We start from the raw sequence: 24472 nt of genomic DNA, 5'->3' as shown, positions 1-24472 counted from the left end.
ATCCTAAAGGAAACCAGCCCTGAATATTGTTTGGGAAGACTGATGCTGAAGCTCCAATACTTTAGCCATCTGATGTGAAGAACTGACTCATAGGAAAAGACCCTGGTGCTGGGAAGGATTGAAGGCGGGAGGAGAAGAGGATGACAGAGAATGAGATGGTTGGATGGCATCACTGACTCGATGGACATGAGTTTGAGCAAGCTCTGGGAGTTGGTGATGGACAGGGAAGCCTGGCGTGCTGCAGTCCATGGAGTCGCAAGACAGTTTCACAACACTGTGATTCAATAGTTTTATAGATTTTCCTCCATTAAAAGTGAAAGTGTTAGTCACTCAGTTGTGTCCAACCCCATGGACTGTAGCCCATCAGCTCCTCTGTCCATGAAATAATCCAGGCAAGAATACTGGAGTGGATTGCCATGCCCTTCTCCAGAGGATCATCCTAACCTAGGGATTGAGCCCAGGTCTCCTGCACTGCAGGCAGATTCTTTACCATCTGAGCCACCAGGGAAGCCCCATTTACTCCATTAAAGTTGTTTTAAAATATTGGCTCTATTTTCTGTGCTGTGCATTACATCCTTGAATCTTACTTACTTTCTACTTAGTAGTTAGTACTTCTTGTCTCTTGACTCCCTGCCTCTATCTTTTTTTTTTTTTTTAAAGAGTATTTACTAATTTGTATTATTTATTTGGCTGTGTTGGGTCATAGTTGCAACATGCAGGATCTTCAGTATGTCACGTAGGATCTTTCCTTGTGATGTGCAGCCTCAGTAGTTGCAGCATGCAGGCTTAGTTGCTCTGTATCTTAGTTGTAGGGCTTAGTTCCTTGACCAGGGATTGAACCCAAGTCCTAATTGCTAGGCAGATTCTTAATCTGTGGACCACCAGGGAAGTCCCCCCTTCCTCTATCTTGCTCCCCCACCTCCTCCTCTCCCCATTGGTAACCACTAGTTTGCTTTCTGCATCTGTGAGCCTTTTTGTTTGTTTGTTTTTGTTGTATTGTTTATTTCTTAGATTCCATCTATAAGGAGAAACATAATATTTGTCTTTCTCTGTCTGACTTACTTCACTAAGTGTAAACCCCTACAGGGCCATCCATGCTGTTGCACATGGCTAACTTTCATTCTTTTTTATGGCTGAGTAATGATCCATTGTCTATATACACCACATCTTCTTTACCCATTCATCTGTTGGTGGACACAGGTTGCTTCCATGTCTTGGCTATAGTAAATAGTGCTGCTATGAAGTTGTCCATAGCTAACTTCTTAACTATTCTTATTGCATTCTTGTGATAAATGGCACAAAGTGACTTACATGGTGGGGCTGTACCATGTAGGTGGCAGTAAACCCCCCTATAATGCTAAGCCTGGTGTCTTAATTTATAGGGTCAGTTATATCCAATAGGAGAAAGCTTACACCATCACAGACTTTGTCTGAAGTCCCCTCTATGAGTCCTTAGAACTGATTCTTTTTTCCCTTCACCATACTTCATCTTGTCCCAGTAGTGAACCCTCCAATCCCATAAAACATGTGGAAACTGTGCTGAGTGATGTGATATTTAGCCACTTGCAGAGAAAAAAATTAGAAAGCGAACTATATTGTTACAGAGATGCTGATGTTTCTAAATGCAAGGATCCGTTTTCTTCATGCATACTGTCCGCAGTTGCTGTCTGCTTCTTTTCTCGGCTGGCTCCCTCCTGGGCCTTCTTGTACAGCTGCTGTGGTGGTGGCTGGCAGAGAGCGACTCTGGTAGTATTCCAGGGCCTCTGACCATGGTTGCACACAGAGTGGTTCAGACGGCAGCATGGGCTCCAAGCAGCAGTTTCCTGGCTCCTCCCAAATGATGGCTCACATTGCTTTTGGCTCCTCTAAAGGGGTGAAGGAGGAGGAAGAATTTGGAAGAAGGCGGGTGGTGATGAGAAATTAGACTTTAAATTCCTTTTTCTGATACTATGCCTACCTCATTTTCTGTCTTCATCAAAGTGAAGCTTGAACTTGACCTGAAACTCTAGTTTGAAATATCATCAGTCTTTGGAAAAATCTATAGTGAAAGTCATTTACTTCAAAGCACATGGGTTCGGGAGGTTGGGTCTTTTCTGAACCAAGTGCCAGCATTTGTCGCCGAGCTGACCCAGGTCTGTAGCTGATGCTGAGCGACCCTGGCTGGAAGATCAGGCCTGTTCTGTGCTTCCACTTGAATCCCCTGGGAGGTGTCGGCTCCTCATCATCTAAGCAGTTGTTCCCAGAGCATTACCACGTGTTGAATGTTTTCTACTCTGATTACAGATGTTCAACTTCTTTGCAAAAAAAAAATCCCTTGAATAAAATAAAATGTTTCCATATAAAAAGCTTTGACAGGGGAATGCTGAAACCAGATCTGCCTGGGGACTGTCACACCAAATCCTTCAGTGCTTCATCTAAATATTGTTTACTTTTAATTATCCACACTAATGAGAGAGGGCAGTGGCATTGTCCAGAAATCACTGTGTTTTGGTTTTAGAATATCCTTTATCCTTGACTTTAAGGTGGGGGTGTAGAACAGCATGCATGATGCTCTAGGTACATTGCATTTGAGAGACTTGACCTGCTAGGCATGTGGTCTGGTTTTCCTTTCCCAGTCCTTCTGTTTACATCCCCAACCCTGTTTCACCCAGAAGATGGTTTTACCCTCACTTCCACCCTCCGTCTCCTAGCCCCCGAATGACAGTATGTACCAGCCAGAGCTGACTTATCCTTTTTCTGAAAGTCACCCAAGTCTATCATGCATGTGGAGAAAATATAAATTTAGTTTTGTGATGTTCAACAGAGTTGTTTTCAAATGATAATGTACATAATGATGGTATAACACTGAAGAACAGAGTCCCTAGAGGCAGGCAGCCTGAATTTGAATCCTAACCCTGCCACATAGTAGTAGCTGTGTGACATTGGACGAGTTACTTAACTTCTCTGTGGTTCAGTTGCCTTATTGGTAAAATGGAGATGATAATAGAACCACCTCGTAGGGTTGTTTTGAAGATGACATTTATAAAGGACTCAGAAGAGTACCTGGTATATAGAAGCATCTATATAAGTGTTTGCTGCTGTTATTGTTTTAATGCAATAAAAAGAAATATTCGTTCATTTACTCAGTACATTTCTCAAGCACATAAAACTGCACAAAGTCTCCTAACTTGAATGTCGTACATAAGAAGGTAAAAGGAGGTGATCTAAGGGGATGGGGTGGAAGCAGCAGATGTAACTGAGATTATCTCAATGTCCTTGTTTTTGGTTTTCCAGTTCTCCGAGCGGCTGTGGCTAGGAATGTGTCTGTAGCTGAAGGCAAGGACCTGGGCCTGGCTTGCAACATCACGACAGACCGAGCGGACGATGTCAGACCTGAGGTGACGTGGTCCTTCAGCCGGACGCCCGACAGCACGTTGCCTGGCTCCCGTGTGCTGGCTCGGCTGGACCGTGACTCCCTGGTGCACAGCTCTCCTCGTGTGGCCCTGAGTCACATGGATGCACGCTCCTACCATCTACTGGTTCGAGATATCAGCAAAGAAAATGCTGGCTACTATTTCTGCCATGTGGCACTCTGGACCCCCGGACACAACAGGACCTGGCACAAGGTGGCGGAGGCCGTGTCAGCTCCGGCTGCAGTGACTGTGACCTGGCTAGGTAAGTGGTTTTGGAGGGTGGCTCTTCACCTCTCTGGCTTAATCCTTCCCCTGGGATCTGGAGAGGAGTCAAGGAGCTGTGTGTTTTGCATTGTGGCATTCTTGATATCGACAAGCATACTTTCTCCTGGATAGATCCCAAGCTGGGGAGGAGAGAAAGCAAAACTGGCTGAAACAGAATCTGGCAGTCAAGGGGGATGTTTAGATGATGTGGCCTCAGTTGTCTCAATACCCTCATTTGAGAGGATACAGTTTCCTTTTGTGGTCAGAGATTTGCAAGGTTGGGAGTCCTGCTGATTGGCTCTTTGAAATGGATCTTTGTTGGAGGGAGCGCACTGCCATTCTCCCTCGCGTTTCCCTAGACGCCTAGGTATTCTCTGGTAGGAGGAGCTGCTGCTTTTCTAAAGCCCGGGGAAGAAAAAGAATTCCTTCAGTTAATGGAACACAGTTTTTTCACTGAATGCCCTGGCATCCCAGAATGATTTTTCTTTTTCCAGATAGCAATTAAATGTAAGGGCTTTCCTGTTTCCCCACCTTTTCTGGAGGGTCCTCTCCCCAAGTCTGATTCCCTGGGGAGAAGCAGAGTGGCCCTCAGCTGTTGCCCACCTTGCCACTCATGCAATTGCTACTTGTCATATATATGAAGGTCATTGTCATATCCTTTTTTTTCTTCTTCTTTTTTTTTTACCACTGTCATCCTCCCCATCTCTTATTTTTCTGAATGCTTTTCCTAATTTTGTTACCATCTTGTAATTAATTGCAAGTGAACTTAGGCAGGATGGGACCAAGTGGAGTGTGGAGGGCCTTGCTTCCCACATCCATTGCTGCAAAGATGGACATAGGCCTGCCGGTCAGCCTCTTGCCTGTTTTGAACTTGATCTCTCTACTGTCCCCTGACCATTCTAAGCCCACACAAAGGCATTTGGCATTGCTCTACTAGGAGATAAAACAGATCTTTAAAGGCTAGGAAATCATTTCCTCCTTTGTTTAATGCCATACATCCTCACTCCATGAGCCCCAGCTCATTCCTCAGCCCTTTCTTGTCTCTGCATTGAAATCTTCTCCCAGGCTAGTGGCACATTCACTGTCTTGTTTCCTCCTAATAAGCCATTATTTGGCAGAGATGGGGAGTTGGCAAGTGGGGACAGAAGGGGGGCAGGGAGAGGAAGAGCAATAAGAGAGTAAGCAGAGGGTCCGTCCAATTCAGAACGAAACGAGGCGGGGTGGTAGTCATCCCTGGTAGGAAAGTGATTCTTTGATATCTGCAGAGTGAAAGGAGCGGGGTTTATCTGGTGAGCTTTTATTCCTGCCGCCTGAACCCTGCGCAGAGACTCACTATGAAGTACTGAACTGGAACAATGTTAGCCCAGCTAGAACTCTCCTTAGCAACCTTCAAAATAAAACAGATGTTGTCAGCACTGAAAGAAGAGTTTTCATCTCTGGAGCTGAATATGTCTCACAGCCCTAATCCTCGTTGTGCCCTGCTGTCAGACCCCACCCCTGCCTCCTGCACCCCTCCCCCACTGACTTAGGATCACAGCTCCAGCGGGGTTTTTTTCTCTCTCTTTTTTTTTAAAGAAAGTGCTGCCTGCACTCCAATTTGAGGGCCTCTTTGAAGTCCTCCTGCATTGATCCCAGGCTACCCTGGGGGGAGATGGCGGGACTGGCTGGAAGAGGATGGGAGCTCTGGGAGGGAATGGGCTCTTTTAGCTGGGAGGGATTTGTTGGTGGCTGTGTTCTCCGGAAAGTGGGAAGAAATAAGGAGACTAAATTGCCGGGAAAGGTTCAATTATTCTCCTAAGGGTTCAGTACTGCTGTTGTGAAAGCTGTCAGTGCGTTTTTCCCTGGGTGACCTACCCTCCCACCTCCATCCTGAACCTTTGCAAGTAATGGACACTCGGTAAACAACTGGGCAGATGGGGAGATAAGGCAGCACCTACACATGGATATGTTAAAATATGTGCATCGGAAAAGAAGAATGGCAAAGAAAGCAGTAATGTTCAGCTCAGAATATTCAGAGGCACATGGGTAAACCTGCCAGGAGTGTAAGTGGTATTCTTGTCTTCCTTAAATCTCTCCTTCCGTGTGCCTGCGACTCATACCACGAAGCTCCCTGGACATTTGTCAGAAGGCGAGTTGGGCATAAGTGCAGCAGGAGACCTTCCCCCAGGACCTCCTGAAAGGATTCTCTGCCCGGCAGAGATCATGCATGGCTTGACACTATGTGACATTCTCTAGGTTTACAGCATGTATGCATACGCATGTCGATCCCATGCCACACGCGGCCTGTTGGAGGTAGCTGAGGTGGCGATAAGACAGGAAGTGTTCTGTTTATATAGGTCATCTTATGTTGTGTGACTGTGGAGTGTTGTCACAAAAGAGCTCTGGAGCAAGCCGGCTCCCTATGCAGGTATGACTCAAAATGCTCAGTTTGTTACTTAGACCAATTAAAAATGATCACTACCATGTGTTGGACACTTACTGCATGCCAGGGACTGGGCCAGAGGCTTTTCATGCATTAAATATTTGATCCTCACAATAGTGTGAGTTAAGACACTGTCGCAGTCCCCATTTGAAAACCACTGGTTTTCGTTTTGCTTACAGTTTGGAGGGTCAGGAATTCGGGAACGAGTCCAGGTTCATCTCCGATGCCCATGGTGACAGCTAGGACAGTTCGGGCTGGGGGTCCCCTTCCGGATGGCTTTCTCACGCATGTGTCACCATGTTCTGGGGCATCTCTCTCTGTCCCCACGTGGTGTCTCATCCAGACCCTTTCCATGTGGTGCTTTTTATGGCACTGTCTTCTCGGGACAGTCATGCTCCTTTTATGGCAGCTGACTGCCAAGACACAGGAAGTGGAAGTGCCAGGCTGGTTAAAAGCTATCCCTGGGCCTGGCACAACACACTTCCACTGTTTCCTGTTGGCCAGGGCCACTACAGAGTTTGTCCAAGTTCAAAGGAGTAGAGAAAGAGACCCCATCTCTTAATGGGAGACTAGCAAGGTCACTTTGCAAAAAGGATGTGTGAAATGGGAAACGTTACTGCAGCTCTCTTTGGAAAATAAAATCTACGTGTGGTTAATGCTTGTTTCTTTTATTTCAAAAAAAATTGTTTAGAATGGCTTGGACAGAATTATGGCTGTGGGTCAAGTCTGTCCTAAGTGTTTTTATCTTAAGGGGGGTGTCTGTCCCAAGTATTGTCACCCTGCGTGGAAACATTTTGACTTTGGGAATCAGCTTGACTCCTGAAGCTCAAGAGCATAAAATCCTAAAAGCTGGGTGGTCCTTGTTCTTATTTGCTTGGCGTTGGTGCACTAAGTAGGTGAGGGGTTGAAGCTGATTGGGGTCTTCTCATGTTCACCGTATTAACCAGACAGATTAGGGCAAAGACATGAATGGGTCTGTGAAGTCCAAGAGCACTTGTAGCATCTGGGAGGACTATGATTTTCCTTAGAGGGTAAGAAAAGCCTCTTTACTTAAGATGGATGTCCTAGTTTTGAAGGGAAAAAGATATAAGTTGGCTTGCAAAACGAAGTCCAATTTAAAGCAGGAGGCACAAAAATAAAATCAAGATCAAAAGGGGTAAAAAAAAATCAAAGAATAGATATGGCAAGATGGTTGGGATGAATTAGTTATTGCATTTGAGCACTGAATTTGCCTCTGAAGTTTTGGAGAGTTGAGGCAAAAAGAGATGTGATTATGCAGTCCTATTCTGATGAGGGAAAACAAACGAAAGAGAAACAAACTTTTTCTTGGCACTGAATATATCACGTGCTTTTTCTTTAAGGGGCATCGGATAACATAACGGACAGTGCTTTCTATTGTTCTTTTACGAAAACTCTAGGTGATTGTTTAAATGGATGTTTCTTATATCCATTCCCTAGAAAAGCCAAGGGCATAAACCTTAAGTGTGTGAAGGAGTTTTTGTAAGAAGCTGAGCTACTCCAGAGGACAAATGTTGCCTTGTGTCTATCCCATTTAGTATGTGGCTAAAACTATAGAGAATCTGGAGGAATGACTGGTCATTCTGCATATTAAGCCATCTCTCTCTGCTATCGGATGTCTTCAATGAGCCCTTGGCAAGAGTTGGATACTAATCAGTTCATGGTTGAGCTGTCTGCCCGAAGTCCCAGACTTCCGTGGTGTTAATTGGAGAGGGTTCTACCGGCTTCAGATAGGAGAGCGGGAGGAGGCAGAGCCGAGTTCGGCTATTCCAGCTTAAGCACTTAATTTGCATTCTTCTCCACTTCAGGACTGTCCCCTCTTCCAGCCGAGAGCCAGTGAGGAAGGTAATTATTTTTCTTTAAAAGGAGCTGTTAATCTGCTAACTACTTGGGAGAGATTTGAAAGTTCTTTGCCGTCTATAGAAGATAAGGTTTAGATCTGCAGAATTTTACAGGCAACTACAATCTGCTGTCTGTCCAAGATTATCTCTGAAGGCCAAAGAGAGAAGGAGTCCTGCTCCACCACCTTCTAGGCCTGCTGCCTCGGGCTTGATGCCTGTGGTTTCTAAGCTTTGGTTTTCTTGGCTTTGTGGGATATTGCAGATGAAGTGCCTTAGGGCAGTGCCTGGCACTTACGTGCTCCATACATTTTCATGGTGGCAGTGGCAGTTACTGATTAGTGTTTTGGAGGAAGAGTCGATATAGAACATGCTCTTCTCCATCAAGCTCTTAACTAAATAAGTCGTGGGAAAAAAATAAGCCGTTGGAGGTGTCTTAGGACATGAAGAACGAGGAATGTGTCGGTCCAAAGAGGAGCCGAGTTGAGCACACCTAGCCCTTATCCGCCCCCCCACCAAATCTGATAACTTTTTGTTCTTTTTCTGGGAGGAGTGAGTGAGGGTGAAGAAAGAAAAGAGAAAACCGGCACAAGTGTGACTTTGGGTGTGGGGCATTGGTATCCCATTCAAATAATGTTATCTCTGTTGCCCTGAAATCCATAATGCTGAATGCAACCTCATAATAACCACTTTCCTAAGTGGGATAAAGCGCCCCCCACCCCCAATAACAGCTGCTTATTTATAGTCTTCTCTGTTTAAATGTTAGAGAATATTTAAATGTATGGTAAAGAATCCACCTGCCATTGCAGGAGACACAAGAGACGTGAGTTCGATCCCTGAGTTGGGAAGATCCCCTGGAGGAGGAAATGGCAATCCACTCCAGTATTTTTGCCTGGGAAATCCCATGCACAGAGGAGCCTGGCGGGCTACAGTCCATGGGGCTGCAGAGAGTCAGAGACGACTTAGCGACTGAGCATGCATGCACATACCAATGATGATGGTGGCAGCTCTTTGACAGTCAGCTCATTCAGCTGCCTCTAAAGTACCTGCCCAGCAGGATGGTAAAATCGGCACTGGCAGAAGCCAAGGCCCAGTTCCTGCTGTTTCTTCTGACATGTGTGTGCAGCCTGTTCATCTAATTAGCTCTCCCAAGTTACCTAGGCTTCAAAGTGGGTATTAGAACGTGGCACTGTACACAGTTCGGGATTAGTGCCTCAGCTGTTATCATCACTCTTGTCTTCTGGGATGGAGCCGGCCTTGAGAAGCATTAATCTTTGGGTGTGTAATGATGTTGTGCAGTTTGGCACTAGTGGAAGCCAGGCCATGGAGCAGGAGCCTCTCCTATGATTCTGCTCCCCTACACCATGCAAGACCTTAGTCTTTGAACTTAACCTTTGAGCTCTGGTTTTAGCTTTGTTTTTGTTTAGGAAATGTACGTAAATAAGTAGTACCTATTACATAAGGATATTCTGAAGATTAAACGAGATTGCAAGGAAAGTACATGGCGTGGTCCCTGGCTTACAGGAGGCCCTGCACACATTCCAGTTCTTAGTATTCTTGTACTTTCCACACAGAATTGTGAGAGTAAAAGGAGGAGGTAATCCATGGAAACCCCCAGTTCAGGGTCCTGCACGCAGTAGGCACAAAATGCCTGCTTTTACACACTAGCCAATAATCCTGAATATTTTCATTGTCTTGAAAGTAGTAACAAAGGAGTTTAATAATCCATAATCAAAAAATAAAGTCTTTCTTAGAGGTGATAGGGTTTGCATTATGGGAGGCAAAAGCTTCGGGAGGTGATGTGTAAGTGAGCAGGTTGACCTGGGAGACAGGTTAGGGGGAGATCTTTGTTTCTGGAAGGTTAGTGATGTGGTGCCTTAGAGTGGCCTCAGTATTCTGTGAAAGGGTTGACTATGTGGGTGGGGTCTTTGTTTTAAGCTTTTGAAACAGAAGTTCACACAGTAGTAGAACAAACCACCAGCTTCAACAATTACTGGTATTTTGCTAATCTTACTTATCTGTCTTCCCTCCCCTGGATGTACACACCCACACACCCACACCCTGGATACACACACACACATGTGCACGCACACACACACGTACACACACACGCACACACCCACACCCTGGATACACACACACACACTCCCTGGATACAAACACACACGTGCACGCACACACACGCACGCACACACACATACCCACACACACCCTGGATACACACACACACACACACACACACACCCTGTTCCTCTCTCTCTCTTTTTTTCCCCTGCTGCCCTCTTTTTTTTCCTTCTGAAAGAATTTAAAACACATCCCAGACATCATGTCATTTTGCCATTAAATACTTTAGTATGCATCTTTCACTGATAAGCATTTTTTAAACATAAGCACCATTACGTTCTTACATGATTTCTTGATGAGATCAAGCAGAATATAGCAGTAATCAGTAGTGGAATGCTTATGCTGAAAATGAGCATTTTTATGCAAAGTATTAAATTTAGTCCAATTCAGCAAGTGTGTTACTGTCTTTTATGTACAAGGCACTGTATGCACAGCACACACAGATGAATCAAGTAGGGGGTCCCAGACCCAGTGAAGGGCCCTAATGAAGGTCCATGAGGCAAACAGACATGTAACTGAAATTCAAGGCAATGTTCAAGGAGAGTCCTTAGAGAGCAGGGAGGCTGGCAGGTGGTAGGGTCTCTGTGAACGTTTGCTGAATAAGAAGTAGAGGTGGGATGGGCTGGTGAGTTCAAAGGAGGCCTTCCTGTCCAGTAGGAGAGGCTGTCTCTGTCTGTTCAGAGTGAGGTCTGTGTACCTTGGACCATGAGGAACAGGCCCAGTCTCTGCCAACTTGTGAAACAGCAACGAAGGAAGGTTTCTACACATGCACCAAAACAAAAAGGAAATAAGAACCCACGCACACCCCTACCAGTCTGATGCAGTGAAGTCCTATCCTCTCTAGGAGTCTAAGTCTGAAAGACGATCTCCAAGGCTGGGGGATAGTTCAGATGACCTTTGTGCGTCCTTTAAACCAGGGGTCCCCAACTTCCAGGTCTCAGACCGGTATCCTGTTAGATCACCAGTGGCATTGGGTTAGAAATAAAGTGCATAATAAGTGTAATGTACTTGAGTCATTCCAAAACCACCTCCCCCCTTTCACAGTCCATGGAAAAATTATCTTCCCCGAAATTGGTCCCTGGTGCCAAAAAAGATTAGGGGCCACTGCTTTAAACCACTGTAACTTAGGCCTTGTAAGTTCACAAAAATCCACGTGTCTGTTTGTTTTTTAATTCGGTTCCTCCTCTGGGGACCTAAGATTTAGTTTTAACAGAGAACAAGGAGACCAGCCTGTCAACGAGGAGACTCTGCTCTTCTGCCAAGCTGGAATCCCTGCGACCAGATGCACACGTGCTGCAACCCCTGTGCTGTCCTCGCTCCACATTTGAATACTCAGACTTAGACGCTCTGTGGGGAGCGGAGGAGAGGAATCTGTTCAGCCATTTACTCAGTGCCTGACTCAGCAGGTGTCCCATGTGATCACGCAGAGGCGAGAGCAGGAAGAAGGCGGAGGAGGCAATGAGGGAGTGGAGTCCGGAGTGGATACTGAGGGAAGTGGGCAGTGGGGCTGGACAGAGCGGCTAGACTCGTGTTCTGTGGGGCCTTGAATAGCAGGCTGGGGAGTGTGTTCTTAACTCGGTGTGTGTGTGTGTGCTCAGTTGCTTCACTTGTGTCTGACTCTGTGTGACCCCATGGACTAGAGCCCTCCAGGCTCCTCTGTCCATGGGATTCTCCAGGCAAGAATACCGGAGTGGATTGCCATGCCCTTCTCCAGGGGATCTTCCCGACCCAGGGATCAAACCCGTCTTCTGCATTGGCAGAATTCTTTACTGCTAAGCTAGCCGGGAAGCCCTAACTCAGTAGATGAGAGGAAAAGCCGTGGCAGCCTTCTTGAACAGATGCCCTGGTGCTGGTGTGAACTGGGAGGCACGTTGGAAGGTTATCACAATAGTCTTGGATGGAGGCAGAGAGCCAGGATGGGAGTGGCGGTTGTGAGGTTTTCACTTCTATGCACAAATATCTATCAAGCACCTACTATGTGTGAGCCCTGGACGTCGAGGAGTGGCAGAGATGCTGAGGAGGTAGAATTGAGAGACTTAGGGACCATCTGCATGGAGAGTGGGAATGGGCACAGGGGAGTGAAGAATGGGGTGTGGTTGGAAAGGTAAGGGGAGGAGCCGGCTGTCTTTGTTTGGGGAGGGGAGTGTGTGTGTTCGTTCCCCTGCTTTGGCCTCAGCTCTTTCTGAGTCTCCAGGTTCAAACGATGGCATCTAGCTTTGTCCTCAGCATCTTGACTTGGTGTCTCCATTGGATCTCAGCAATAACATGTTTGCAACCCAGTTCATCTCGCTCCCCACCCGCCTCTGGCAGTACACCCTCCCTCCGCCCACCCCCAGGACTAAGCAACCAGTCTAAGCACTTTCACCTGTATGTTACCTGTTAATCCTCATGATAACATCATGAGGTGTTACTGTTATTCCCCCCAGTTTTGCAGATGAGCCACCAGAGAGGTTGAGTACTCTGCCCAGTGTCACACAGCCAGTCATGGCACAGTCAGGTGCAGACGCAGTCTGTCTTCCAGACCCCTGGCTCCTCGCCACTGCTCTTTACGGCTTCACGGTTTGTTGTTCAGGTTAGTGTGGTGACCCATGGGAAGGTTCAGAGCGCAGCAGGTTGCTCCTGCTTCAAGAGGACTCTTAGTGATACGGTGTTCGCGGTTGGTCCTGCCAGGACTGAGGAGGGCAGTCTTGCTGCACGCACGACCTGTTCAACTCTGTCCTTTCTGCATTAAGTAAACTTGGTTGACCTTGTCCTCACCCCTGCTGCCGTGCCAAACTCTGACATGAGGGAAGGATCTGAAACCCTGGATGTGGGGTCATTTGGGAAAGCCTTGCCTTATGCATGTGACATTTCAGTGCTCCAGAGTCAGCAGTTGCTGGAGAGGCAATGTGTGTGTTAGCACTCTGCCCAGGGCCAGGAAACCCCCCAGCGATGCATCTTCAACACATTCACCTCTGAGACAAGGTGGCAGATGACATTCTAGCGTGTTTCTCTGTAACATCCATGTCACTGAGGACATTCTCTCATCGGCAGGCAGAGCAGCATTGACTGAACTTTTTGTGGCACGGGGTCCAGCCTCACTTGCAACTAAATGCTTGTGAATATGACATTTGAGGGAATTAGGATTTTGAGTTCTTTCCATTTCCTGGCCACTGAATCACTCTTGGGGAAGTCATGATGTTATACATTTCATAAGAAGTATAAATCACAAAAGAACAGTTCCTTGACCTCAGCAGTTTATAATTTGTATGAGTCATAAATAAAAGCAACATTAAATAAAACTAAACTGTCTGATGGAAGTGATGTGAATATCGTATTGGCAAATGGAAAATTCTGTGTAGGTAGAATTATTTGTCTCCTAACAGGCAAAGTGCTATAGGAGAAAAATGTAGCCTTTTTAAAAGGCTTCACACCAAGTGACTACTGCATAGAAGGCTGTGTATTTGGAGCTTGGGGACAAGACCTTCAAGCAGGGAGTAAGTTGCTGCTTATGGGAGCACAGAGAAAGGATGTCACACTCTGGGGACCCAGGAAGGGGGCACGGAGGAGATGAAAGAACGAGAGCGCATTTGTAGGGAAGTCAAGAGGAGAGGCCTCGGCAGACAGGTCACCAGAGGTGTGAGACTGTGGTGAACAGAGGACTTCAGATGACTAGGTGTGACACCCAGAGAGGGTGGTGGTGGAGGGAAGGAAGTGTGAAGGCTCCCCGGTAGGAGTTTCTGGGAGGCTGTGAAATGTTGAGTTGCAAAAATGGATTAGATGCCTACATGACCCTTGTAGCAGGAGGGCTTTTTATACAAGTGAAAAATAACCGGACTGTGACAGTGGCGGTGGGGACATGAGGAGAACGCTGACTTCCCTCCCTCCCTCATCAGAACCTGCCTGGCGAGAAGCAGAGTGGTCATCATGAGCAGGCTGTACTAGAGCCAGGATCACAGTGAGCTAGCTTCACAGTTGGCAGAATTGAATGGGAGAGTTACATGTGTCAGTGGAAAAAAAAAAATGCTATTTGGGGAGTTCAAGTATGACTATACATGGGGACTTCCTTGGTGGCTTAGAGGGTAAAGAATCTGCCTGCAATGCAGGAGACCTGGGTTCAATCTCTTGGGTTGGGAAGATCCCCTGCAGAAGTGAATGGCAACCCACCCCAGTATTCTTACCTAGAGAATCCCATGAACAGAGGAGCCTGGCCAGCTACGGTCCATGGGGTCGCAAAGAGGTGGACATGACTGAGCAACCAACACACATGGGGAAATGAGGACCTTACCTTTAGGCCAAAGCCAAGGATGGCAGGAACCGGAGCCAAGGGGGGTTGACTGGCCTCAAGAACAAACTGTATACTGAGATTCTGAGATTTTCCAGTGGGGGCTTTGGAGGTCTCTGGGCATTGCCTGGCATGCTAGAGGACATGTTGGTCGAGCATGGATACCAGTTAAGAGATTGTCAAAAGACTAACCTCCAGGGGAAACTGACAGCCGACCCCAACCCTCTGGGAAGATAAAGACTCTGATTGGAGATATTTAGTTTCTGGCCTTGGAAGTTTTTCTTGAGGGTCAGAGTGGGGCCAGTGCTTGTCAAGTTTTGTGATAACAAAACTTGTGATATCAAGTTTTGTGACGACCTCAGAGGATCCTTCCTGTGCATTGTAAAGACTTCTATTTCTTTCACTATAGTTGGTAGGATGGGCATTTAATCATCAGGACAAGAATAGTGCTTGTCTTGTTCCTTTTGTTAATTCTTGGGAAATTGCTGTGTCTGATTTGATTGATGGATTTTTTTTTTTTTTTTATCCTGGCCCCCTCTTGTTCAGAACCAGACTATCAGGTGTACCTGAATGCTTCTAAGGCCCCTGAGTTCTCAGACGACCTCACCGAGCTGGAATGCCGGATAGTGGATGTGAAGAACCCAGAGGCGAGCGTCCGTTTCACAGTGTCCTGGTACTACAGAGCGAACCGGCGCAACGACGACGTGGTCACCAGTGAGCTCCTGGCCGTCATGAATGGGGACTGGACACTCAAGTACGGAGAGCGGAGCAAGCAGCGGGCCCGGGAGGGAGACTTCATTTTTTCTAAGGAGCACCCGGACACGTTCAATTTCCGGATCCAAAGGACTACAGAGGAAGACAGGGGCAATTATTACTGTGTTGTGTCTGCCTGGACCAAACAGCGTAACAATAGCTGGGTGAAGAGCAAGGACGTCTTCTCCAAGCCCATCAACATATTTTGGGCATTGGAAGGTAGGCGCTTTCGTCTCGTGCATGAACATTTTTGGTTTGTTTTGGCTTCGGTCATCTTGCTCTGCAGTTCAGATTCACAGTCACCCTGCAAGTCTCCCTCTACATGAGGAATCTAAGAAGTGCAGTCGAGAGACGGTTCCTTTTGTCCTCAGTGTGAATCCCCTTGCAGGGCTGACGCTGAGAGGGATAAGTCCTAATGAGAGGGCTGGGGCTTGGTTGGAGATAGAATATCATCTCGTGGGAGCTCACAGGTGCCCAGAGAAGCCATCCACACTCTTGCCCCATTGGCTGGTCTCAAGCCAAACTTCACACAGTCCTTTGGGAGTGTTTCAGTGTCCATGAGTTCCCGCTGGACGCAGGCACATTCGAGATAATCCCAGAGTGAGTGGGCAGCCCCAGGCCATGGCACCTGCCCCTGAGCGGCCAGTCACCCATTCAGAGAGACCGTTCCTGGGGAGAGCTGACAAGAACTTCAGGGAACCGGTTTCTTTGATGCAGCCTCCTCCTGAATGCTCAGAGCCCGGTGTGTCTTGGGACATCAGACTGGTCAAGGCTTTTATCCTCGGTCTAGTCCGTATTGCAGGAAGGCCAGGCCTCCTGGGTCCTCCTTCACAGCCCTCCACATGCTTTTGTGGCCTCATTGCCATGCCTCTGAAATCCCCAAACCCCACACTGGTCCCTCTAGTACTTGGCAAAATCTCCTGCTTCCTGACCTCATCTCTGAATATTCCTTTCTCTTCCTCCCGGTAAACATGCCCCACCTAGCTCTCCCCAAGGACACCATTTTCCCTGGAGTCTTCCTGGGTGGTGCTGTTTTCTTCTCTCTGTGTAGCCCAGTCTAGATAGGGCAGGCCCCTCATCCCTCACTGCAGCCTCCAGGCCCTTTTCCCTCCTCCCTGAAAACATCCAGCTTCAGGTCTCCAGTCGTCAGATGGTTCCACCTCCTCTTGTTGCCGTCACTCCTGGGTCCTCCCCAGGCAGTGAGTGGAGATGCTCACTCTTGTTTCACAGCCCCTCTGTCCTGCTGTCTTCATGATCCTTATAGGCACTGGGTCATATTTGGCTGCACGTTGCAGTCACCTGAGGAGCTTTGAAAAAGTACTGAAGCTGAAGTCGCACAAGAAGTTCTGTCTTAACTGGCCTGAGGTTACTTGCAACCTGGGCATTGAAGTTTTCAGATGCAGCCAGGATGGTTCTCAGGTGCATCTGAGGTTGAGGAGCCTTTCATTCTCCGTCTCGTGTCCCCTTCTCTAGTCATCATGACCTTTGTCCTGTTTGGGTTATTCACTCCCAAGCTTACACCCTACGCTAGAAATCTCACTTCTGATAGCTGAGAGCCTGCCATACTCTCAATTCCACGCAGCCTATCCTCTCAACACACCTATCTTTCTAGATCACTCCCATTGTTTCCCGTTGGCCTATTAACATGCTGTTAGATCTCTTGTTGTGGTCATTTTATTATTATTATTATTATTTGGTCTTTTTAAATTAAAGCTAAGCTAATTTTGATCAAAAAAACATCTTCATGACCCAAATAATCACGATGGTTATGATCACTCACCTAAAGTCAGACATCCTGGAATTCGAGGTCAAGTGGGCCTTAGGAAGCATCACTACAAACAAAGCTAGTGGAGGTGATGGAATTCCAGTTGAGCTATTTCAAATCTTGAAAGATGATGCTGTGAAAGTGCTGCACTCTATATGTCAGCAAATTTGGAAAACTCAGCAGTGGCCACAGGACTGGAAAAGGTCAGGTTTCATTCCAATTCCAAAGAAAGGCAATGCCAAAGAATGTTGTACTCATACACCATACAGTTGCACTCATCTCAAACATGCTGGTAAAGTAATGCTCAAAATTCTCCAAGTCAGGCTTCAACAGTACTTGAACCGTGAACTTCCAGATGTTCAAGCTGGATTTAGAAAAGGCAGAGGAGCCAGAAATCAAATTGCCAGCATCCACTGGATCATCGAAAAAGCAAGAGAGTTCCAGAAAAACATCTATCTTTGCTTTATTGACTATGCCAAAGCCTTTGACTGTATGGATCACAACAAACTGTAGAAAATTCTTAAAGAGATGGGAATACCAGACCACCTGACCTGCCTCCTGAGAAATCTGTATGCAGGTCAGGAAGCAAGTTAGAACTGGACATGGAACAACAGACTGCTTCCAAATTGGGAAAGGAAAGGCTGTATATTGTCACCCTGCTTATTTCACTTATATGCAGAGTACGTCATGAGAAACGCTGGGCTGGATGAAGCACAGGCTGGAATCAAGATTGCCGGCAGATGACACTACCCTTATGCCAGAAAGCGGAGAAGAACTAAAGAGCCTCCTGATGAAAGTGAAAGAGGAGAGTGAAAAACTTGGCTTAAAGCTCCACATTCAGAAAACTAAGATCATGGCATCTTGTCCCATCACTTCATGGCAAATAGATGGGGAAACAGTGGAAACAGTGACAGACTTTATTTTTGGGGGGGGGGGCGGTGCTCCAAAATCACTGCAAATGGTGACTGCAGCCATGAAATTAAAAGACTCGTGCTCCTTGGAAGAAAAGTTATGACCAACCTAGACAGCATATTAAAAAGCAGAGACATTACTTTGCCAACAAAGGTCCATCTAGTCAAAGCTATGGTTTTTCCAGTAGTCATGTGTGGATGTGAGAGTTAGACTATAAAGAAAGCTGAACACCAAAGAATTGATGTTTTTGATCTGTGGTGTTGGAGAAGACTCTTGAGAGTCCCTTAGACTGCAAGGAGATCCAACCAGTCTATCCTAAAGGAAATCAGTCCTGGGTGTTCATTGGAAGGATTGATGCTGAAGCTGAAACTCCAATACTTTGTCCACCTGATGCAAAGAACTGACTCATTTGAAAAGATTCTAATGCTGGGAAAGATTGACGGCAGGAGGAGAAGACGACGACAGAAGATGGGATGATTGGATGGCATCACCCACTCAATGGACATGAGTTTGAGTAAACTCTGGGAGTTGGTGATGGACAGGGAGGCCTGGTGTGCTGTAGTCCATGGGGTCACAAAGAGTCAGCCATGACTTAGCGACTGAACTGAACTGAACTGAAACTTGATCTTGCTTCCCCGACCGCCGTCTTTCTATTCTCCATACCCCTTGCCTACCCCTTTCTGTTTCTTTCCTTTGATTTGTCTGTCCTCAGTGTCTCCACTTTCCCTCCTCCTGTTCTCTAATCTCCTCTCATCTGGCTTTTGATCCAGATGACTAGTGAGTGACATATTGCGAAATCTAATGGTTAGTCATCTTACCTGACTTAGCAGGATTTACCACGATGATCATTCCCTCTTCTTGGAAATACTTTGGTTTCTCCTTGGTTTGTGGGACACCATCCTCTCTGGGCTTTTCTCCAAGCTTGACCTCTTCTCAGCTTCCTTTGCTGATTTCTGTTTACTTTTCTGACCCTCAAACATTAGATGCCTGAGGACACAGTCCTTGAACTCTTTTCCTGTTTAACCTCTAGTTATCTCTTCTAATCTCACAAATTGAAGCTTCAAGAAAGAATGTAAATGGCTCAGTGGAACCTCAGGAATCAGTAATTCTGGAGAGACCCTGGTAACATACATGTTGTCCTAATAGTTTGGTAGAACAACTATTCCTCAAAAAACCCCAACATAAAAATTTTGTTTTGTAACTGGGTGGGTTACAGAATTATATCATTAAAGGGTAAAAGGGTTGTATTTAACTCATTTATCCATCCACTCAGCAAACATTTAGGTATCTTCCAAGTGCCTGGCATTGAGCTATTAATATTATAATATAGATGAATTCTAATGTGTATATGCTTAGAGATTAATTTTTTTTTTTTTGACAGAGAGACAGGAAGTAACACACTTAAATCTTTAAGATAGTAGCCTTGGATGCTGGTTCAGAATTAAAATTAATTAAATTTTAATTGCATCTCTGGAAATGACTATGCATCTTTGCAGTCATATCTTCATACACAGATCTACGCACGTATGTTGCAGTCACATTAGTAATGACGTGTCCTACAATGTTACCATCATATGGTGAAACAGCGGTAGAACCCATTTCTCACTTGCTCTGCTACTATCTTTGCAGCCAGGGGAGTCCCAGTGGGGAGAGGCAGGTGGAACTGCCTAGAGCATCTTCCCCACTTTACTAGAAGCAAGTTCTCGCTCACATCCGTGGTGGCACCAGTAGCTTCCCAAATTCTCACTCTGGGTGAGACTTCTCAAGGACTTGAAAATCCTTAAGAGCAAATTCTCACCCATCGATCCTCTGTTCCCTCACACCTGTTAAATCGAAGCAGACTGCTCTGCCTCCTGCAGCGTGGTGGTGTTCAGTCTGCTTCCTGACACACGCTAGTTTCTTTCTGAGTTTCCAGATTTTCCTAAACGCTATTGTGCAGCAATTTGCAAATAAATTTCTATTTCCTTGACATTGTGCTTTCAGATGCATATCCATTTAGCTAATCCTGTTAGAAATCACATCTTTCTGGTACTTCATTGCAGATTCCGTGCTTGTGGTGAAGGCAAGGCAACCCAAGCCTTTCTTCGCTGCTGGAAATACATTTGAGATGACTTGCAAAGTGTCTTCCAAAAATATTAAGTCGCCACGCTACTCTGTTCTCATCACGGCTGAGAAACCTGTTGGGGACCTCTCCAGTCCCAACGAAACCAAGTACATCATCTCCCTGGACCAGGATTCCGTGGTGAAGCTGGAGAACTGGACAGATGCATCGCGGGTGGATGGTGTTGTGTTAGAGAAAGTGCAGGAAGATGAATTTCGCTATCGAATGTACCAGACTCAGGTCTCAGATGCAGGCCTGTACCGCTGTGTGGTGACAGCCTGGTCTCCTGTCAGGGGCAGCCTGTGGCGAGAAGCAGCAACCAGTCTCTCCAATCCTATTGAGATAGACTTCCAAACCTCAGGTGAGCAGGGAAACTTGGTAAGTCATAGACTGACTGGAAGAGACCCGAGGGTTTTGATCCAGTGTCTTCATTTTTTTAAACAGCTTAATTGAGATGTAATCCACATGCCACGCAGTTTACCCATCTAAATATATAGTATGTATTTAAATATACTATGTGTGTGCTCAGTTGTGTCTGACTCTTGGTGACCCCATGGACTATAGCCCACCTGGCACCTCTGTGCATGGGATTTCCCAGGCAAGAATACTAGAGTAGGTTGCCGTTTCCTTCCCCAAGTCATCCTCCCAACCCAGGGATTGACCCCGAGTCTCCTACATGTGCTGGAGGATTCTTTACCACTGAGCCAACAGCGAATATACTATACCATAGTATATTTAGTATTTAAATACTATACTAGAGTATTGGGTTGGCAAAAAGTCCATTCAGGTTTTTCCTTAACATGTTACAGAAAAACCCAATCAAGCTTTTTTGGTCAACCCAATATTTATACTACACTATAAATATAAATGTATAGTATATTCACAGAGTTGTGTAACCATCACCACTATCAATTATAGAACATTTTCATTGCAATCAATAGAAACCTGCACCCTTAGCTAACACCCTTCAGTCCTCCCGCTCAACACCCCCTACTCTGCTCCCCAACCTCCTGTCCCCTGGCAACCACATACTTCCTTTCTGTCTCTATAAACTTGCCTATTCTGGACATTTTACATAAATGGAATGTAGTATATAGTCTTGTGTCTGGCTTTTTTCATGTAGCATGTTTTCAAGAGTCATCCACATTGTAATAATATATATCAGTACTTCGTTCTGTTTATTTTTTTAATTACTCTTTTTTTTGTTGTTGTTCTATGTCTGTATTTTTTTGGTTGTGCTTTGCAGCTTGTTGGATCTTAGCTCCCTAACCAGGAATTGAACCTGTGCCCTCAGCAGTGAAAGCAAGAATCCTAACCATTGGACCGCTAGGGAATGTTGTATATATATATATATATTAATGTTAGAGAGTTGCAGCCTTTTATTTAGTACCTAGAGAATGCCAGTAATTTAACATGCTATCTTGGTAAATGTTGCTCACAGAGTTTTAACAAGAACAAAAATAAATGTAATAATTTCTGTGTCATCTTTGGCATGTTGTAAATTCAAAATGTTAGCTGCTTTTTCTTTTTAGCAGCACTGAGAGGAAAAAGGCACTGTAAAAATGCAGTTCTGGATTTGGTCTTACATGAAAAATGTAGTACAATGAAAACTTGAATGTCAAAAGGAACAGTGCTTTAAAGAAGAAAAGGAGAGTTAGTTGCTCAGTTGTGTCTGACTCTTTGCGACCCCATGGACAGTAGTGGACCAGGCTCCTCTGTCCAATGGATTCTCCAGGCAGTAATACTGGAGTGGGTTGCCATTCCCTTCTCCAGGGGATCTTCCCAACTCAGGGATCGAACCCAGGTCTCCTGCACTGCTGGCAGATTCTTTACCATCTGAGCCACCACTGAAGCCTGCTTTAACTAAACCATTTATAAAATAAATCAGATATAAACTCATAGTCAGAAAAAGAAAATATCATTGTCTGAATTTTGGGGACCTTTTGTTTCATTTGCAGGTTTTTTTTTTTTTTAATTAATTTTTTTTAATTTAATTTTAAAATCTTTAATTCTTACATGTGTTCCCAAACATGAAACCCCCTCCCACCTCCCTCCCCATAACGTCTCTGTGGGTCATCCCCATGCACCAGCCCCAAGCATGCTGTATCCTGCGTCAGACATAGACTGGCGATTCTAAGTACCTGTGAATCAAATTTACACACAGCTTTTACTTAATGTCATTTTTGTGTTGAGAAATGCAAAATAATGCCAGTAAATACCACATTTTGTATATCAGAAAATAAGTTTAGGAATCTCAAAGTGCTTGGAAAGTGTTAGCAAGGCTTTTTTTTTTTTTGGTGGCTATAGCAAACTGTGCTCTCTTCACATAAACCTGTATAACTCACAACTATAAATACTACTGATTGTTTTTTAAAGAATCAAACACAGGAAAATCACATATTCCCTCCTTTTTGTACTTGAGCATTTAATGCAAAATAAATTATTAGCACTTCATTTTTATGACTGAATAATATTCTGTTACGTGAGTACACCGCATTTTGTCTATCTGTTCATCAGCTAACGGACATTTGAGAGTTTCCAGTCCTTGATTATTCTGAGTGATGCTGCTGTGAGCATCTGGGTGCAGGTTTTTGTGTGAACATACTACCTTTACTTTGACCCTCATTTACTCCCCCAATATTTGTGTATTTATTTTTGGTTGTGCTGTGCCTTTGTTGCCGTACTCAGGCTTTGTCTAGTTGTGGAGAGTGGGGCCTGTTCTCTAGCTAGTTGCCCTGCGTGACCTTCTCCCTGTGGCGGCTTCTCTTGTTGCAGAGCACAGGGTGTAGACGTGCAGGCTGCAGTAATTGCGGTTCCCCAGCTCTAGAGCACGGGTTCTGTAGTTGTGGAACACAGGCTTAGTTGCCCTGCGGCATGTGCAGTCTTCCCAGGCCAGGGACTGAACTCATATCCCCTGCGTTGCAAGGCAGATTCTTAACCACTGGCCTCCCAGGGAAACCCAACCCCCTCATTTTTAAAACAGATCAGTTGACACACGGCTATGTCAAATCCTTCAGGGAACATGGCAGAGTATAAAGATAAGAGGGAACTGGGCCTCTAGAGGGATTAAATGACTTGCCAAGAGTGAAAGATTCAAAGCTAAGACCCAAGTTTTATCCAGCCCGTAGCTTTCACTCTTTGAGGTCCCTAGGACTGAAGGTGGTAGGTGCTATTCTTGGTCTGATTTATCACAGCAATATTTCCATACACAAGTGAGTATCCCAACCTTGGGCCTCACCTTTGCTTTTGGATTAGGAAAGGATTTCCAATTAGTCGAGTCTCCAGAGCTCTGGTGGTGTATGTGACTGTGTCTGTCAATCTGCTTTGTTAAGAGTAATTATTAGCAGTGTTATGAAAGGGTTAATTAAAACAGGAGCATTTTGGTGTCTGTTCTGAATAATTTATCTTTGGTAAGTCAAATGTTTTTATGCCTTAAGTTGGGAAGATCTACCTTTTTTTATTAATAGCATGCATACATATTCTCAAATGGAAATGTTTCTTATTCATCTGTATAATTCATTAAGCTCCTCTGACAAATCTCTGTGTGTTTCAGCAGGTAAATGATTTAAAATTTTTAAATTCCCAATCTTATTTAGAATATCAAAGTGAAGGATCATCACTTTTGAGTTTAACACTGAATGTTTTCACTAAATCTGCCCTGGATTCCAGTTAGAAATTTCTAGATGTATAAGATCATACTCACCTATAAAGATTCAAGTGTTAATTGAATCAGTACAATGAATGCAAGATATTTGTTGAATTGCATTTATAGGAAAGATAAACTAAATCTTAGTAAGGTTTGTTTTATTTTAGTATTATTTTGTATTATTGTAATAATCTTCTGGCATCTAATAATCTTTTTTTTGTTTTTTTCAATTTTTTAATTGGAGGATAATTGCTTTACAGTGTTGTGTTGGTTTCTGTTCTGGCATCTAATCATCTCTCAACCTTTAGATTAATAAAGAGTGAATATTGATTTTAAACCCTTGGAATTGGAAAGAACAGAGAAAATACAAGTGTCTCTTATTTATTTTCTAATAATAGCTTTATTGAAATAAGGTTAATATACCATAAAATTCACCCATTCAAAATATCAATGGTTTTTAGTATATTCACAGATATATATTGTACAACCATTGCTAGTATGTAATTCTAGAACTTTTTAACCATTCCAAAAAAGCACACGCTGTGCCTGTTAATAATCACTCCCAACTCTACCTCTAGCCTCTGGCAACCGCTGTTCTGCTGTTTGTCTCTATAGATTTGCCTTTTTAAACATTTCATATGATTTGAGACGTGTATGTGGGCTTTTGTATTGTCTTCTTCTGCTGAAGCATTTTTTCAGGGTCTATCATATTATATCATGTGTCAATAACTCATTCCTTTTGTTGCTGAATAATATTCCAGTGTGAGAATATACCACATTTTGTTTAGCTGTTCATCAGCCCATGGACCTTTAGATTGTTTCCATCCTTTGGCCATTATAATAATAATATGCTGAATAAACGTTAGTGTACAAGTTTTTGTGTAGACATTAAATTTTCATTTCTCCCCTAGGAGTGATGCTGGGTCATAAGGTAACTCTTTAATTCTTTGAGGAATTGCCAAATATTTCTCCA

At 44.8% G+C, this 24472-nt stretch overlaps 1 protein-coding gene across 1 annotated transcript in view; it reads left to right on the top strand.

Annotated features, from left to right (window-relative positions):
- The window catches only part of PTGFRN (prostaglandin F2 receptor inhibitor), an 83461-nt gene that overhangs the window by 42408 nt on the left and 16581 nt on the right, over positions 1 to 24472 (top strand). The window contains exons 4-6 of the mRNA XM_068960557.1: positions 3274 to 3654; positions 14869 to 15294; positions 19795 to 20214. Coding sequence (XP_068816658.1) covers positions 3274 to 3654; positions 14869 to 15294; positions 19795 to 20214 — 1227 coding nt within the window. The remainder of the gene's footprint in view (positions 1 to 3273; positions 3655 to 14868; positions 15295 to 19794; positions 20215 to 24472) is intronic.

The sequence above is a fragment of the Capricornis sumatraensis genome, chromosome 2 (genome assembly GCF_032405125.1).
Source record: "Capricornis sumatraensis isolate serow.1 chromosome 2, serow.2, whole genome shotgun sequence".
Classification (NCBI taxonomy): domain Eukaryota; kingdom Metazoa; phylum Chordata; class Mammalia; order Artiodactyla; family Bovidae; genus Capricornis; species Capricornis sumatraensis.
The sequence above is the reverse complement of the archived record's forward strand: the minus strand, read 5'-3'. Positions and strand labels throughout refer to the sequence as shown.